Source organism: Plectrocnemia conspersa, unplaced genomic scaffold (assembly GCF_051122295.1).
Source record: "Plectrocnemia conspersa isolate PC_06_02 unplaced genomic scaffold, ASM5112229v1 ptg000003l, whole genome shotgun sequence".
NCBI classification, from domain to species: domain Eukaryota; kingdom Metazoa; phylum Arthropoda; class Insecta; order Trichoptera; family Polycentropodidae; genus Plectrocnemia; species Plectrocnemia conspersa.
Window position 1 is genome coordinate 1,217,846 of NW_028277167.1, and position 15,685 is coordinate 1,233,530.

Below are 15,685 nucleotides of genomic sequence, written 5' to 3' on the forward strand. Positions count from 1 at the left end.
TATGATTTTTTACTATAAAATTTATACTATGATTAAAAATTTACTACAAATAGCTTGAAGAAATAGTTTGTACAGTTGATTTTTTATTTATTCATTTTATTATTATAAAATGATCAATGATAGTTGTTCTGACAATTTTTACATATATTTATGCATGGCCGAATAAAAGTGTGTTATGGCCGTGCGTGGTTTTTTGTGTATAAATAACCTGAAGGCTCTTCGGCTGTCACGGCGTATGGTCGTGCGTCAGCAAGGATTCTGAGGATGTAAACTCTGATAATAAAGCATTTCTATGGTTAGAGGTGTTTAATTCCGTCGAGAGACGGTGGTTCTTCGAGAAGAAAAGACGGCCATCTCCAAAGGGAAGAGGTCGCAACAATAGTCATGAATAAAATAGTTCATATTTTGCTAAAATATTTTTAATAATATTGTTGTTCATAGATATTTACATATGTATATCTAAAAATGATATTTTTTATTTTATATTTATCTATATATAATTATTATATAGCTTATAAACTAAGGTGATTTTATTATTAATATTTTATTTTATTCATTATTTTTTGTACTACTTTTATACACTCTGCATTGCTTATTAAATGCTAGAAAAAAACATATAAATAAATTTGCTTTGCTATCCAGTTATATACGGTAAACAGTCTAATAATATCTACATTAGACATTATCAAAGAGTCTGGTTCCGACCCGAATAATCAACATTGCTTAAAGGATCAAAGACTGAAGGGACGTTGCATTTCTACCCCAATCTCTAGACTAGATATTTAAGCCAGAACACTGTGACTTCAGTCAGAACTTGACCACAGAACTGCCATCTCTTTCTAAATTATGAATAATGATGAAATGCATAGCACTCGAACTGACTGTGTTAACGCAAATATAGTATAGTCCCTTGGTATAAATTTGAAATTGCGACGCAATTTAAAAATTAAAATTAAATAAAATAAACAGACACGTCTTATTTGAAACTGAAACATCCGCAGCTTTTAATATAAAATCATAAAAGACTGATGGGTCATATGTCAAACACCAAAGGTAACGTGGGAGTATTATCTATATGGGTATTTTGCTTGGGATCTTTTGAAATATTATGATATATTGCCAATGTATGTTTCTTTATAACCTTCACACGTAGCTTTCCAAATATCATCAATATTATATTTCTATCACATAAAAATATATTTTATATAAACATGGATTAGTATGACTTGCATACCTTAGTACATTCGTTCTACTTGCTTGATGTAAATAAGAAATTAAGTATTCAGTCCATGAAATTTCCTGTCACCCTGCGTATACACAGTACTTGGTTATGTACATGGCACGTTTAAATTGTTAAGACTATAGCGAAAAGACACAATTTTGTATAATGAAAAGTTATAAATATTAATAAAGCGCTCTGTACAAAATGTTAACTATTTCTGAGGCACCGTTGAATGTTTCGCGTGTAGCATGAAAAAATCGATTTGACAATAAAACCAAAACCCACATTAACCGACGTCGTTTCACTTCATCTTTTCGTCGTTCACTTTTAGTTTTATTGTACAATTTTCCTTTTAGAATCGCCAAACTTCTGCAACAGCTTATATTTACTATAAAAACTGCTATTTTGATCAAATTAAGCTTAGCATTTCAATAATTTTATTATTGCAACGGGAGACTGATTTTAATGTACAAATATATAATATAAATATTTTAAGCCTTGCTTTTAATAATGCTTAGCTATTTATTGTGCAGAAAAATTCGTTTTATGATTATAGCAAATTTAAATAGGAGAGCTGAAAATATTTATATATTTAAGAATCAGTGTATTCTACAAAACAATATGCTGCTATCCAAACAATCAAAATTAATAATATATTCAACTCTAACTAAATCGATAGCATTTTATTGATGCGAAGCATAAACTAATGCTAGTGAAAAATAAACAGTGTCTTGAAAAAGAGAATACTGATTCTTTGGGCCGATTATTACATTGTTTACAGGTATATTTATTTATGTCCTCCTCTCTTAAATCAGATAGAAATGCAATAAGCTTGATTTATCAGATATTTACTGTAATTTGTATTAAGCTAGCAATAACTTGATTTTCAATCCATTGCATATTTCAAAATAGTAGTTATTCATAGCTCTTAGAATAATTACAAAAATATTATTTTTTGTACCATGTCAAGTAGTTTTTGTTAAAAATCAGGCTTAAGACGACTAACAGTACAAGAGTAGAGTTTTTATGCTACGGTAATTTATTATTCATGGTTTTTGAAAGCTTGAGTGGCTATTGTGCAATACTGGGGGCCGTGCACGATGTCTATATTGTCGTTTGCAAGATCTCTATTGCATTGCTTAAAGATAAACCATTGTTAAAACTCTACAATATTAAAATAGATCGTGATAGTTAAAATATAAATGATTTTAACTATATAAAATAATTGATCATAAAATATTTTTCTTAATAAATTGTTTTAAATATAAAAAAGTGATGACATCATATTGATTTTATGTACGTTTCTTTAATTAGTTAAACATAAATATCAAGTTTACTTCAAGCAATGTAAATAACTTTTTTTATTGTTAAAATCCAAATTAATATCGATATAAACTGTGTTTTATAAAATGAAAAAAAAAATACAAAATCTGTCTTTTTTTCAATATTTTTATACTGTAATAATAATCGATACTATACATAAGTTTACTTATATCTTACATTGAATGAAAACAGTAGTTGCTTAATGTAGATGAAGATAAATACAACAAAAATACAATACCCTTATTTAATATATAATATTACTGTTAAAAATATAAATTAAATTGTAAACCAATTAAACTACCAAACAGAGAAAGCTATACTTCAATAGTTTCAATAGATGCTTTGCCATCGTACGTAGTTTAATTTAAACCCGTGTTTTTATTACTTGGCTAGTATTTATTACATGGCTTGAAAAAGTCGTAATGAAAATGTAATAAATCCGAAAGCAATAAGCTACTTTTTTACGGTACGTATCGGCACTAAGGGATTATAGATTAATAATATTAATAAACTAGAAGTCAAACCTAGTATATATTGTACAGAAATATATACATTTAACCTATTATATATTTAGATTTTGATATGACCAAAACTAGACTGGCTAACTCTGGCGGGCTCGCACGCCTTGCGGACCCGCGTCCCGTTATTTGGTAAACACCATGTAAACTGTAATATAATTCAATAAAAATAATACTGCAGCGGCTCAATCTGTGGCTTATTGCCACCCGTCACCTCCCGCCGCCAAACATATAAAAAATTATTATTTCGTACCAAAATACTCATCCTTTTTTAAAATAAAAAGTTTACATTTTTGCCATAAAAAACGACTATAAAAAACATACTAAAAAATTCTAAAATAATATAACTGCACCAAAATTCTAATCAAATTATTTTACTAAAAAGTCACTGTAAAATGTTTTTTAATTTTTTTCATATACATATATATGTATATAAAAAACATATTTCGTACCAAAATAATAAGCAATTTTTTACTAAATATTTTCTTTTTTTATAAGAACATGAAAAACACAAACAAATTTAAAAAATATAATTTTACAAAAATGCTAAGCTAAATATTTTGTTGAATTAAGATCATTTCTTAATAATGTTATTGCTTGAATTATTATGGTATTTTATTATTTTATTTATTCATATGAACTTCTCATAATGTTTATATTGTTTTGATCCAAAATTTATTTCATTCATAATTTTATGTGAAAGAACGCAAACAAATACAGAATTAAATGAAGCCACCGTATTTTTTATTCTAAATATTAACTATCCCTCTTCTCTTTTTGTACATTTTAAATTGATATTAATCAGTGCTTTAATAATATCATTATATTGTAATTTTACTAGTAATATGGTGTACAATCATAAAAGTGCAAGACAAAAGAGCGCGAAGAAAAGCGGGCAGTGACAAAATAGCGCAAGATAAAACATCGCAACGCATACATATATAAAAAAAATAAAACTCGAAAATATAAATACAAAAATTAAAAACTAAAATAATGTATACAAAAAATTCGATAAAACAAAAATTAAAAAAAAAATTTTTTTTGAATTTAAAATTTTTAAAAATTCATTTTTGAATTTTGAATTTTTAAAAATTCAAAAAAACCATTTTTGAATTTTTATAAATTTAAAAAAAAAATTGAATTTTTATTTTTATTTTTGCTGTCGATATTAATCATAATTCTCATCATTTAAGTTACAGATAGTGTGAATATAAAACACTGTCATAAATAATAGTAGCAAAGATCATATGATTGTAAATGAAGTACAGCCAAACACATCTAAATAATCGGATCCCTTTAGTTGTTTGCTTTGTGTGGAATTACGTGTTAATGATTGAAAATTCTGATTCCGATGTTTTGAAACAGGAAATTAACAAAATGTGAGAATTAGTTGACGTGAGGCGGAAAAACATACCGACCCGTCGTTAAAGGGTTTTAACATAGAATGTCATATAATGACTAGGAGTCTAAAACTCACCGGATTCAGATCATAAAGCGTTTTGAATATCTGGATATGCATACTCATTTAAAAAATATATAACGAGCGAGCGTTTCGGAGGATGTATGACTTGATGCAAGATTGTATTTAATTTTTTAGTCCGATCCGCGGCATAGTTACGCCACTGCTCCATTGTCTGTAATCACAAGGAATCAAAGTACTGATTTTATGTAGCTGGTGGGGTGGTGTCTACAATCCGTCATACTTCGCACTATAAACGCTTACAAATAATACGTATCTCATGCTAAAATAGTGCATCAATTCAAGCTGTCACTCAGTGGATAATTCAGAAAACTTGTTTGAATTATAAATATTCAGACAGGTAATGAACCCTGTTCGAGGAAAATATATGTATAAAAAGCTTTTGGTTTAGTTTAAGAGCTACTATGAAAAATGTATTTATGTATAGCTTGTTTTAGGTTTATGTCAATACAAATATTCATTGTATTTTTTATTTTATTTGTATTAAAAAAATATGGTAGTATTATATATCACAACGCGTTATGTAAATGATTATACAAAATAAACTAAAGTCTTATCTGCTTTATACATTTCCACAATTCTAAGAGCTTTCGCGTTCATTGTATGCACAGCACGTTTTAATTGAAAACTCGTTGAAATAAAACTTTTTCATTAATTTCCAGATAGTTTCGTACTATGGAAAACTCAGACGGGGCGAAAGACAAACAAAAGCACCTCAGCAAAGAGCAGAGCTCCAAAGATTTGCATCCGAGTATAATAAATCCTGTGCGAATATCCAAAAGCGACGAGGCAGTCACGAACGCCGCATCCGTTTCCAAGTCGAACAGCATAAAATCCGAGAAAGATGTCCGATTCGTCGTCACGCACAACGAAGAGTCGGATAGCAGCGTGGAGAAAGAGAAGGATCACAATCACAAAGGAAAGGATCATCACAAACACCACAAGCACGATGGGCACAGGGATTCGATGGATCACCATTCGCCGAGGGTTCATAAGAAATATTTCACGAACTGGAAGCACGCCTGCGACAAGACAAAGAAAGAGCTCCTGAAGAGGTGGAGAACTCTACCTGAGACTGATGGACACACAGAAGACGAAGATTCGCACGAGGAGAAGGAGCAATCGAAAGGACACGGATGGAGCGTTCATGTGTGGAGTGAGTATCATATAAACAATTTTATTATTATTTTCAGTCAAGCTCATATTTATTCATTTTTTATAAAATTAATACTTGCTTATTAATAATTGCTGTTTGAGAATAGTAAGGTCCAAATAATGGGTATATCACCATTGTTTTACGTTCAGCAATATTCAGAATAATCTTCCCCGCTCATGGTACCATTCTTTGTTCCAATTATTAAACCCAGATGTTATCCCTAGTAAGCCACTTTCTTGAACCTCCAGAAGTTGAGGTAATATATGTATATATATCATTCAATGTTAGTGACATTAAATTCCCTTCACGTTGCCTACGATTTCTGCTGTACATAACTGGCGCCGTTTCAAAACTTTATATTCCATTAGTACATTCGCTGGATTGACAGACACGCATCACCATACTGAGCTTCATCTAGGGAGATATCGGAGGAGCTATTTCATTTATGGTATTATTACACAAATATAAAATATACATCCTTCTTATTTTTAGACTGTCATCCCTGTCAATTATATATTCAATTAAATATACAAAACAGTAATTGTAAAATTATATTACAAAAATTATAATTAATATTTTATTTTTGCTTAAGAGCTAAAAAGAGTAAGCTTTTCAGACCAATGTATGTAGAGTATATTTCTAATTGTCTTAACGAACAATCTTGCCGTTGAGAATACTCGCTCGCTTTCCGTTGATGTTGGCTTGATTGTGAGCAAAAATTTAAATAAAATATTTAAAATATCTGATAGATAAAAATAGACAACACGTATAACAAACGATCCAGTTAAATCATTTCAAATTTTTCATAGAAAAATTACTTTGCTACTTTCACGGTGTTTAACGGTTGTCTCGGTCGATTCTGCGGAGTTCCGCTTGATGTGAGTTCAACTAAACTCTCATTTATTCCAAATCAGAAGCGAATTAGTAGTTCTAGATAAAGTTCCTTAAACAAGTTGAAGAACGAAGTTAATTCTTGCTTAATGTTAATGGCTGTTAGTTAGAATTAAGTAAAATTCAACATCCATTCTAGTTCTCGATCGTCTGGCAAATGCTATGATTCTAATCGAAACCAGATTATCTATAATTGTCTAAATAGGGTATTGTTAGACTGTATCTAAATAATTGTGATTCAAAAATCCTTAAAAATCTAATTAATTTTCTTCAGAGATACACACTGACCTTATCCTTTGTATTTGGCACTGATCTTCTTAACTTTGTCAAGGCCTTTAAAAATATTTTTTTCGACAATGTAATGAATTAGTGAAAGTGAATAAGTAAATGGTACAAATTAGTTTTTGAGCACAGTTGATTTTATAGTACTCATAGATAACACATTAAAGGATCAGCGTATAAAGTATTTTTAGAAGTACCTGAATATAAGGAAGATTGCTTAAAAGCTTATTATTGTTTAAAACACGTTATGAATATCAGAAATGATCTGCTTTCTAATTATATTTACCCCAAAAACAAACACGAAGATGACAATAGTTACTACATTTTATTTAATTAAAATGCAAGTAATTAAAAAAATATACAAAACATAATCACCTATGCTGGATCGTAGTAAACATGAAAGGCATAATTATATTTTTTATTACATCTTCCGTTGTAACCTGACAGGCGTAAGCCCAATGCATTATAACGGGGTAAAACTGAACCAACTTGAGTAAGTCAATCAGAAACAAAGTTTGAAAATTGGTGATATCTATATTCATAATTATAAATTATTCTCAGGGACATAATTTGGGAGAAGCAGATGGGCATGTTATTAAAAATTATATATCACTGATTTCAGTCTGGTGTTTCACTACTTACTTAGTAGTTGTTGTTTGTGTTCATATAAAAACTACCGATTTTTATGTATAAAGTTCTCTTGTACTATGTTTAGTTATTCCTTTATTTTCAATGTCTTCGGTCAAAAGTTTGGAAGCCATCGATTGCTATATATAGCATATTGTATGTATATACATATCAAACGGGTTACCTGGAAGTTCTAGATAATATAAATGGAACTCGGGACTGCACCCAAACCTATAAATATCAAATGCTCAATTTGTCGGCAAATGTTCTTGGAGAGTTATCCATAAAATATATGAACAGACACAATTTTAGATCCAATCCTCTGATGCACTGTTTCAATATATTAAACTAACCTTTAACATTTAACTAGTTCATAAAATATACAATGTATTGATATTATTTTTGTATTATTTAGCTACGTGGGTGAACAGATACAGTATAGATGGAGGCGACGGAGAAGAAGAAGACGATGAAGACATACCTCAAAAGCTATCGCAGCTGCAATGCGAAAAGCTGTCCTTGTTCTTCAACGAACTCCTGGATATGGATCGCGATGACTTAGTTAGCGAGCAGGACATCGAGCACTTTTGCGAAGTATGTATAGATAATACCGAGACAACAATATTCTTTTGATATTAATGGTTTGTTTTAAAGTTTATAATTGTCGCCTTGGAAACTTTAACGCGCCTATACATCACACTAATCTTCGTCGTTATATTCAAACATGTCTTGGGCAGGAAGGCCAAATGGAGGGTAGTTACGAGAGAACAAACAAAAAGGGACGCCGTTAATATGTTTCGCGACCGCTTTAGTAAATCTTCTAAATATATTTCGACAGGGAGATAATCGAATTAAGCAACACAAAGACGTACATCAATGACAATGGCAGCTTGTATTGTTAAAAAAAATACAGAGGTGCTACATTGCTATTTTCATAAATTAAAATAAAATTTCAAAGTTTTTTAAGCAAATTAAAAATTATTCTATGTTACAAATCATATACATACATATACACACTTTTATAAATTTAAAGAGATTTAAAAAATAATAGTGGCGCGGACTTTATCACACATAAATTGTTCCAGCTCCTCGTAGATATCGCCAAAAACATCTTTGTATATGGCAAGGTCTTTTATGAGCTGGATGGCTCGTTTAAAAAAAGTGTTTTCGAACGCTGGAGTCCTAAACGCGTTCGCTACGTCGAATACATTAATTATATCCAAACGTTACTGTCACAAAGGCACTATCTAAATACATATCCTTATAATACTATTGAACAATATGTATAACTTCACCGGTATTCCAGACAATAGAGCCATATTTAAAGATGCTACAAACTAACAAATACATTATCAAGATATGGTTTTTAACCACTTGCAAAATATCACGTTAACAACCGCTTGAACAACGAAAAGAAAAAAACTCCCACTACAAAAGTACCTACAAATAGATAAAAAATAATTTACATCCTGTCATAAAAAAATTTAAGAAGTGTTTTATCTAAATGTGATAAAATAGTAACAGATGGGGGAAGATACTGTCTCAACATCGTAGTACAAAAAAGTTTCGTACACGTCTCCTGCTTTTATCTCTGAAACGAAGAGTCTCATCTTCCACATACAAAGTTTTAAGATCTACAAAAAGGTTTTGAATCCTCAAAAGGGTACGGTTATGTTAAGTATGTATGTTTACAAACTAATTTGTAAATTTAGATGTACAGGTAATTTTAACAATTTTAATAACAACAAGTTTTAAGTATGTTTCTAGAATTGATTTGTATACTAAGATGTTTTAAATAAATTCTGTAAACATAATATTTTTCTATTTTAATATATTGACTACAGAAATGTTTTTTTATTATTTTGTTATTTTTAAAAATAACAGTAGTATTTTATATATTATGTTTATAGAACTAATTCGTACACTCAGATGTACAAATTAATACTGTAAAAATAATATTTTGGTAATATTTATTATTATTTCACTATTTTAAATATATTTATAATATTTTTACTACAACAAGTCTTTATAAAAAAATTTTCCATAACTCAATTGTACTAATTAATTTTGGAAATAAAATATTTTGTTGTTTAACTTCAGAATAATGTGATTTGTGTAAATTTATTTGTATATTTCTATGTCTAAATAAGTTATGAAAACAGTATATCTAAATAGGCAGTGACGTAGCTATGGTGGGGCGGAGGGGGCGGGCCGCCCGGGCAACACTTGCTTGGGGGCGGCATATTCGCGATGGGATCGTCTAGTGTGGTTCTTAATCCTGAATGCACTAAAACATATATAAATCCACGAATAACAAGAGCTTAATAATAACCAATTTATTATTTTAAGAAATCCTGATTTTATGACCCTGCAAAAATTGTATGATGGGGGGCGGCAATTTTAAGGATCGCCCTGGGCGGCACATACCCTAGCTACGCCACTGTAAATAGGTATAAGCAAAATTGCTTTATTATTTCTTTAAAAAGTATGTTTCTCAAATGTATTTATATATTTAAAAATGTTTTTTATTTAATTTATAGTTACAAAAGTATGTTACTTATTTATCCACTATACGAATTAAAATTACAAAAAATATTCAAGTATATAAAAGTAGATCACCTTAAGACCAAAATTTTATTAAGAAAAAAAGAAACATATTTTTTCGTTTATACCTTGAGTAAAACAAATATATGTTGAGTGTTAACGACTTGTCAAGGACCCTTATAACACAAAAGGAACCTCCGGGTGCCATTTCCTGTGCATATTTGGACAGCATTTAATTATTTTTTGCTTTATTAGCAATTTTATACAGAATAAAAATACATTTTTTTTATTATATAAACCAACAATAATAAAACAATATTTCCGGCATTTTTTGCATGTCACACCATCACTTAAGCGTGAAATTTGTTCGAGAAGTATCATATTACAAAGGTGCTAATTAGAGGGACACACCTAGCGGAATAATTTATAATTTTTAATAACAATTATCATGTATCATTAAAAATTATGATTTATGTGAATGATGAAACCCTGACGATGTTGAAACGTAGCACATTAATTTTAGCCAAGCGGTAATAATTTTAAAGGTTTCTCCATAGATGACTCCATATACCTAAATAATCTTGTAATATTATTTCGTAGCGTAAGTAGCAAATTCTGTAAATGCACCGTATGTGGCGCGTGGCATTATAAAGGTTAACTCACTTCACTTCCGACTTGGAAATACAGCATTGGGCTCGCTACTAGTAGAGCTCGCGCCAAATCAAGACAGATGGTCCGGTAAGAAAGCGTAGTCCTTCATGCTGACACCATTGTAGTCCTTTTTACTTCGATCGTCAGATTTGGTTCAGTTAAGACGTCACTACTGAAACGCCAAAATTTAACCTGAGCTGAGAACGAATGATCCATCACATATTTAATCTATATTACACATCTATGCATACAACAAAGTTCTGTAAATATTATTTTTATATAATTTCATCTTGAAGTACCGCAGGTACGCAGCTCTTCAAACGTGCCGCCGTTGATTTTTTATATATATTGATTCGTGGCGCTCCGGGTTAGAGATGTCCATTATGTTTTCCGTTTTTTATGTGTATTATAAAAAAAAGTAGTCACTTTGTCGTAAAACCATGAAGCGCTCGACCGTAATACTTGAGAGAGGGTCCGCACCCTAATGATGCGCGCTATAAAACTTTGCATATCTTTCGCAGAAGTTGGCCCACTTCGCCGATTGGTCAACCAACTCGCCGGAATACCATATTTTATTGGAGGTCAAGAACGAATTTGTGGAAAACTTCATTGACCCTCTCCCGACACCGTAAGCTAACATTTTTATTATTATTAAAAATTTATGTTATGGTCGGGGTCGTTGCGAAACCATATATTTATGATCCCCCATTTTACGATATTAAATTGGAAAATATTATTTTTTTTACCTCACCAGTGGCTATCCGTATTAATATGAACTACTAAATAAAAATAGTTTCATGCAATAGTTAATAATAATACTGTTACAACAAATATTTTGCTAAGAAACATATTAAAAAATAATGCAGGTAAGTTATTTTTATAGTCCTAAAATTAATTAATAAATCTATTTTTTTTAAATATAAATTAATAAATCTAATTTTCAATAAAATTTAAAAGAATCAGGATATTATTGACGAATCTACAAAAAACAATGTACGGCAGTTAATATTTTAATAACTAAAATTTCTTATTAGAAATTATTTTTGCTTATACAAAATAGTAATAATAATTATATTTTCACCCTGCAAATAAATTAATTTGTTAAGAATATTTTTAATACAGCTGGGTTTTGCTCTGTTATTATGTCAACGTATGCTTGATTAATTTGTGTGAAAAAAAAACATTTTGTTTTTAACATAAAACGTTCATGTAAATGTAAAATTTTAATTTTAATATTAATAAATTTTGTTGTGTACAGTAGACCCTCCAATAACACGGTAAATTGGGAACGTGTTATTAGGGTGCTTGTAGTTGGGGGACTAGAAAATACTCATACATTTTTTTGCATTACGTACGTACAAATCAGGAGCGTGTGGTGATATATCCTCCCTTTGGCTCGCTCACACATAAAGTAACGGGCACCCAAATAGCATGTCCCAAATTTACCTTGTTATTAGGGGGTCTACTCTATATTACCATTTTATTATATTTTTTATATACACCTAACAGTGTGAATAATATTAAGAACCGAAGTTTATTTATATTATATCATTCGAGATTATCAGCATTAAAAATATTTGATTTTATTAAAGATAATACATGAAGTTCGTTTAAATGTGTTGCGTTTTTGTATGTATTTACAATTTAAACTCAAATCAAACTAACCATGGAATGTGTTTCGTTGCAAAAATAATAAAAATGTTTACCTCTAACACAACATCAAATCTTAAACACTAGTTTTGTACATCATTAAGATAAATTTCATACGTATTATGGAAAAATGTATTCAAATGACTCAAAAATAACTTAGCTAAACTCAAAAACAACAATAAAAAAGCATTCTTTCACTTGCCGCTAATTAATATCTTGATGTTTTCAAAATAACGACACAATTAGTCACTCTTACTTTATTTGATTATATCCATTCCTGTCAAATTTTTTATCAATTAAGTCAGATATGTGTCGACATTATCTATTATCAATATTAATGTACTTTTATATTTTTGTAATATAATCTTTCAATCAATTTATTAATAAGCCGCTATAATCTCACCTTGAACTGCAAATATAAAAGATACTCGATTAATTTTCAATATTAATATTTATTTATTAACATTTCAGACACAGAGATAAATCATACTGGAGGAAAATATCCGCAGATCTACCGCCAGGAACGGTCGATTGCGAAAACTGGCTGGCGCGTTGGGCCTTTATCTTACCGCCGTGCGGAAGATTTCATCGATTACCATTATTCTTACAATACTTGTGTAAAATACTATTCGGAGTCATCAACAAGAGCGGTACGATTAAGAGCGATATATTAATTTGATTGAAATATATTTATATATAATATTTTTATAGGTTCCGGGCATATAACCGAGCAAGAAATGAAGGAATTTTATATGTCGGTGATAGGATTGAGTTCGTCTAGATGCGACTTGATAATGGACACCGCCTTCAAACTGTTGACGAGCGTAGGTTAGATATTAATTATCAACGTGGATATGTCGGAGTTTGATCTATGTTGAATTTACAGAATAGACATTTGAGATTGGATTTCGACACTTACAAGCGGTGCTACAGCAACTGGTTGTGCGGGAAGAACCCCAACGGACCCGGACAGTGGATTTTGGTCCCGCCTCGCGGTCCGCTGTCGAAGGAGCCTTTTCCAGTGGACTACAGTGCACTCAATACCGATCCAGCTCACCTCGAGCGCTACGTACCAAATAATAAATCGAATCGCCTTTCTGTGATAGTTTAAATGTAAACAATAAAACGTATAGTGGCAATGAAGTTTATTAAAAAAAAAACATATAATAATATGTAATTACACGCTACAAAAAAAGAGCTTATTAATATGTTACATTATAAAAATTGTCGTGAAAAAATAATTTCAACGGCATTCGAAAAAAAATATGTAAATTGTTCAATTATTAAAACGTAAAGCTACAAAGTATAATAGATAAAATTGTCTAAATAAATAATAAATAAGATCGCTGGAGTCTGGACCCTTATACGTATATAAAATTGTACATTAATATCATAGTTATAGGGCGACTTTGGCCGTCGAGCGTATCTTTGGTCCAAAGTGAATTTTGTAAAAAAAAACCAAAAAATATGGAAAGTTAAATCTAGAGTCTAAAAATCTAGAGTCCAAAGCTTAGCTTTAAATGAATTAAATTAAATGTATCATAATTGTAACATAATGATTTTTGAAAGTTAGCAGACCAAAGATAGGCGATCGCGGGCAAAGTAGCCCAAAGTTATTTAGTAGTACAATTTGCACAGTGCAACACAATTAATAAAATTCTAAATTTTGTGATATTTATAAAAAGCAAAGATTTGCACTTTTTTAAAAATAAAATGGTTTCAAGATTGGTCTTTTGTTATTTTTATTACTTTTTATTATATTATATTGTGGTAGTATTGACACTAAACACTACATTATTGTCACTATGGTTAAGTACAAAAAAACCCGATCATTCGGCGCGACAATAATACGACCGTTTACCCCCACTACAATAGTACAATAAAGATACATATCAAAAGGAATCGTAGTTTTTTAATACGGATGCGATCTTGGCGACGTAAGCTTCGTTAATTTTATAGACGTGCTCCTTGTCCTTTTTCCCGAACACGCCGGAGGAGTCCACCTTCTCTCCTTTGGTCAAGCAGGAGGCGTGAATTTCACAAGCGCCCGTGTCCAGCACCTTGAGCACGTTCTCCGGATTCACTCCGCTCCCGGGCATGATCACGATGCGGTTGTCCGCCCTGGCTATCAGGTCTTTGACGAACGTGCACCCCTCGCTGGTGGCGACGCTCGGTTGCCGACCGCTGGTCAAGATCCTCTTGAAGCCGATGCTGATCAGCTTCTCGAGGGTGACGAAAGGCTCGGAGCAGACGTCGAACGCCCTGTGGAAAGTGACGGGGACGGGGTTAGCCGCCGATATGATCCTCTTGCAGTCGTTTTCGTTGAGAGAGCCGTCTTCGTTGAGCGAGCCGAATACGAAACCGTCCACTTCCAGAGTCTTCAGCGCCTTGATGTCCTCCAGCATGACGTGGATGTCGGTGTCCGAATACACGAAGTTGGGACTGGAGTTGCACCGAATCATGACGCTGACCGTGACGTAGGGAATCTGAAGCGACACGAGACATGAGATCGGTCTCTTTTCGACGATTAGAGTTATCGTTACCTTCTTTTTGATGAAGGCGACCAGCCCCGGCGACGGAGTGAGGCCCCCCTCGGACAGAGAGCTGCATACTTCCAGCCGACTGGCTCCTTTGGACGCGGCGATGTGAGCGGAGTCGAAGTTGTCCACGCAGACTTCCAGCAATCTGTCGTGCTCCATGATTACACTTTTCGCGTGATCAGCGATCGGCGAACGAGCACGTCAGAACACAACGCGCCGATAAGCTGCTTGCAGTTTAAATTTGACGTCAATCCTAATTCTGACGAATGTTGACCATACACAAAATTAAATATTGTTGCAAAGTTGTAATTGAAAAAAATATTAATTCTCTGCTCGTGTAGTATTTTATTTCTTTTCAAATCATATATTAAAATTACACATTAGAATTTTTTGGTAAGATATAAATTAAATTGAAACTAACCCCGACAGCCGTCTAAAAAAGTTCTGGAACCCAAAACTGGAATTCCTCGAGAATAGCTTAGCAATATATAACTTTCCTCGAGAACTCAACGTATCGTATCTCAACGCTACTAAAAAAAAGGCGCTGGGATATAAGAACGGATAATAATCATATGTTCTTATATAAAAGTATCTTAAAAGCTTTTTTATTTTTTTTAACTAAAAGGGAGTATTTAATTATTCTGGGATTTCAAATTATAGATCCCGATTCAAAAATGTCCCGAACTAAAGTTTCATAAGGAATATGATGCGAATAACTAACGAATCTTTCAACCTATTACATATGTAGTATTTATTTTTACTTCAACAAGAACGAGCGAGACGACGAATATTCTTACGCGC

At 31.6% G+C, this 15,685-nt stretch overlaps 2 protein-coding genes across 2 annotated transcripts in view; one reads left to right on the forward strand and one right to left on the reverse strand.

Annotated features, from left to right (window-relative positions):
* The window catches only part of LOC148236294 (uncharacterized), a 79,743-nt gene extending 65,669 nt beyond the window's left edge, over nt 1-14,074 (forward strand). Inside the window, exons 2-7 of the mRNA XM_088183619.1 lie at nt 5,206-5,699; nt 7,915-8,093; nt 11,216-11,322; nt 12,816-12,994; nt 13,056-13,168; nt 13,231-14,074. Coding sequence (XP_088039745.1) covers nt 5,219-5,699; nt 7,915-8,093; nt 11,216-11,322; nt 12,816-12,994; nt 13,056-13,168; nt 13,231-13,455 — 1,284 coding nt within the window. The 5' untranslated portion in view covers nt 5,206-5,218 and the 3' untranslated portion in view covers nt 13,456-14,074. The remainder of the gene's footprint in view (nt 1-5,205; nt 5,700-7,914; nt 8,094-11,215; nt 11,323-12,815; nt 12,995-13,055; nt 13,169-13,230) is intronic.
* On the reverse strand, nt 13,473-15,165 carry LOC148236295 (copper homeostasis protein cutC homolog). Its single transcript, XM_088183620.1, has 2 exons — nt 14,888-15,165; nt 13,473-14,830 (listed from the first exon to the last, which is right to left on the reverse strand). The coding sequence occupies exons 1-2, from the start codon at nt 15,041-15,043 to the stop codon at nt 14,237-14,239; spliced, it is 750 nt and encodes a 249-aa protein (XP_088039746.1). The 5' UTR covers nt 15,044-15,165; the 3' UTR covers nt 13,473-14,236.
* Between the last annotated feature and the right edge of the window lie 520 nt (nt 15,166-15,685).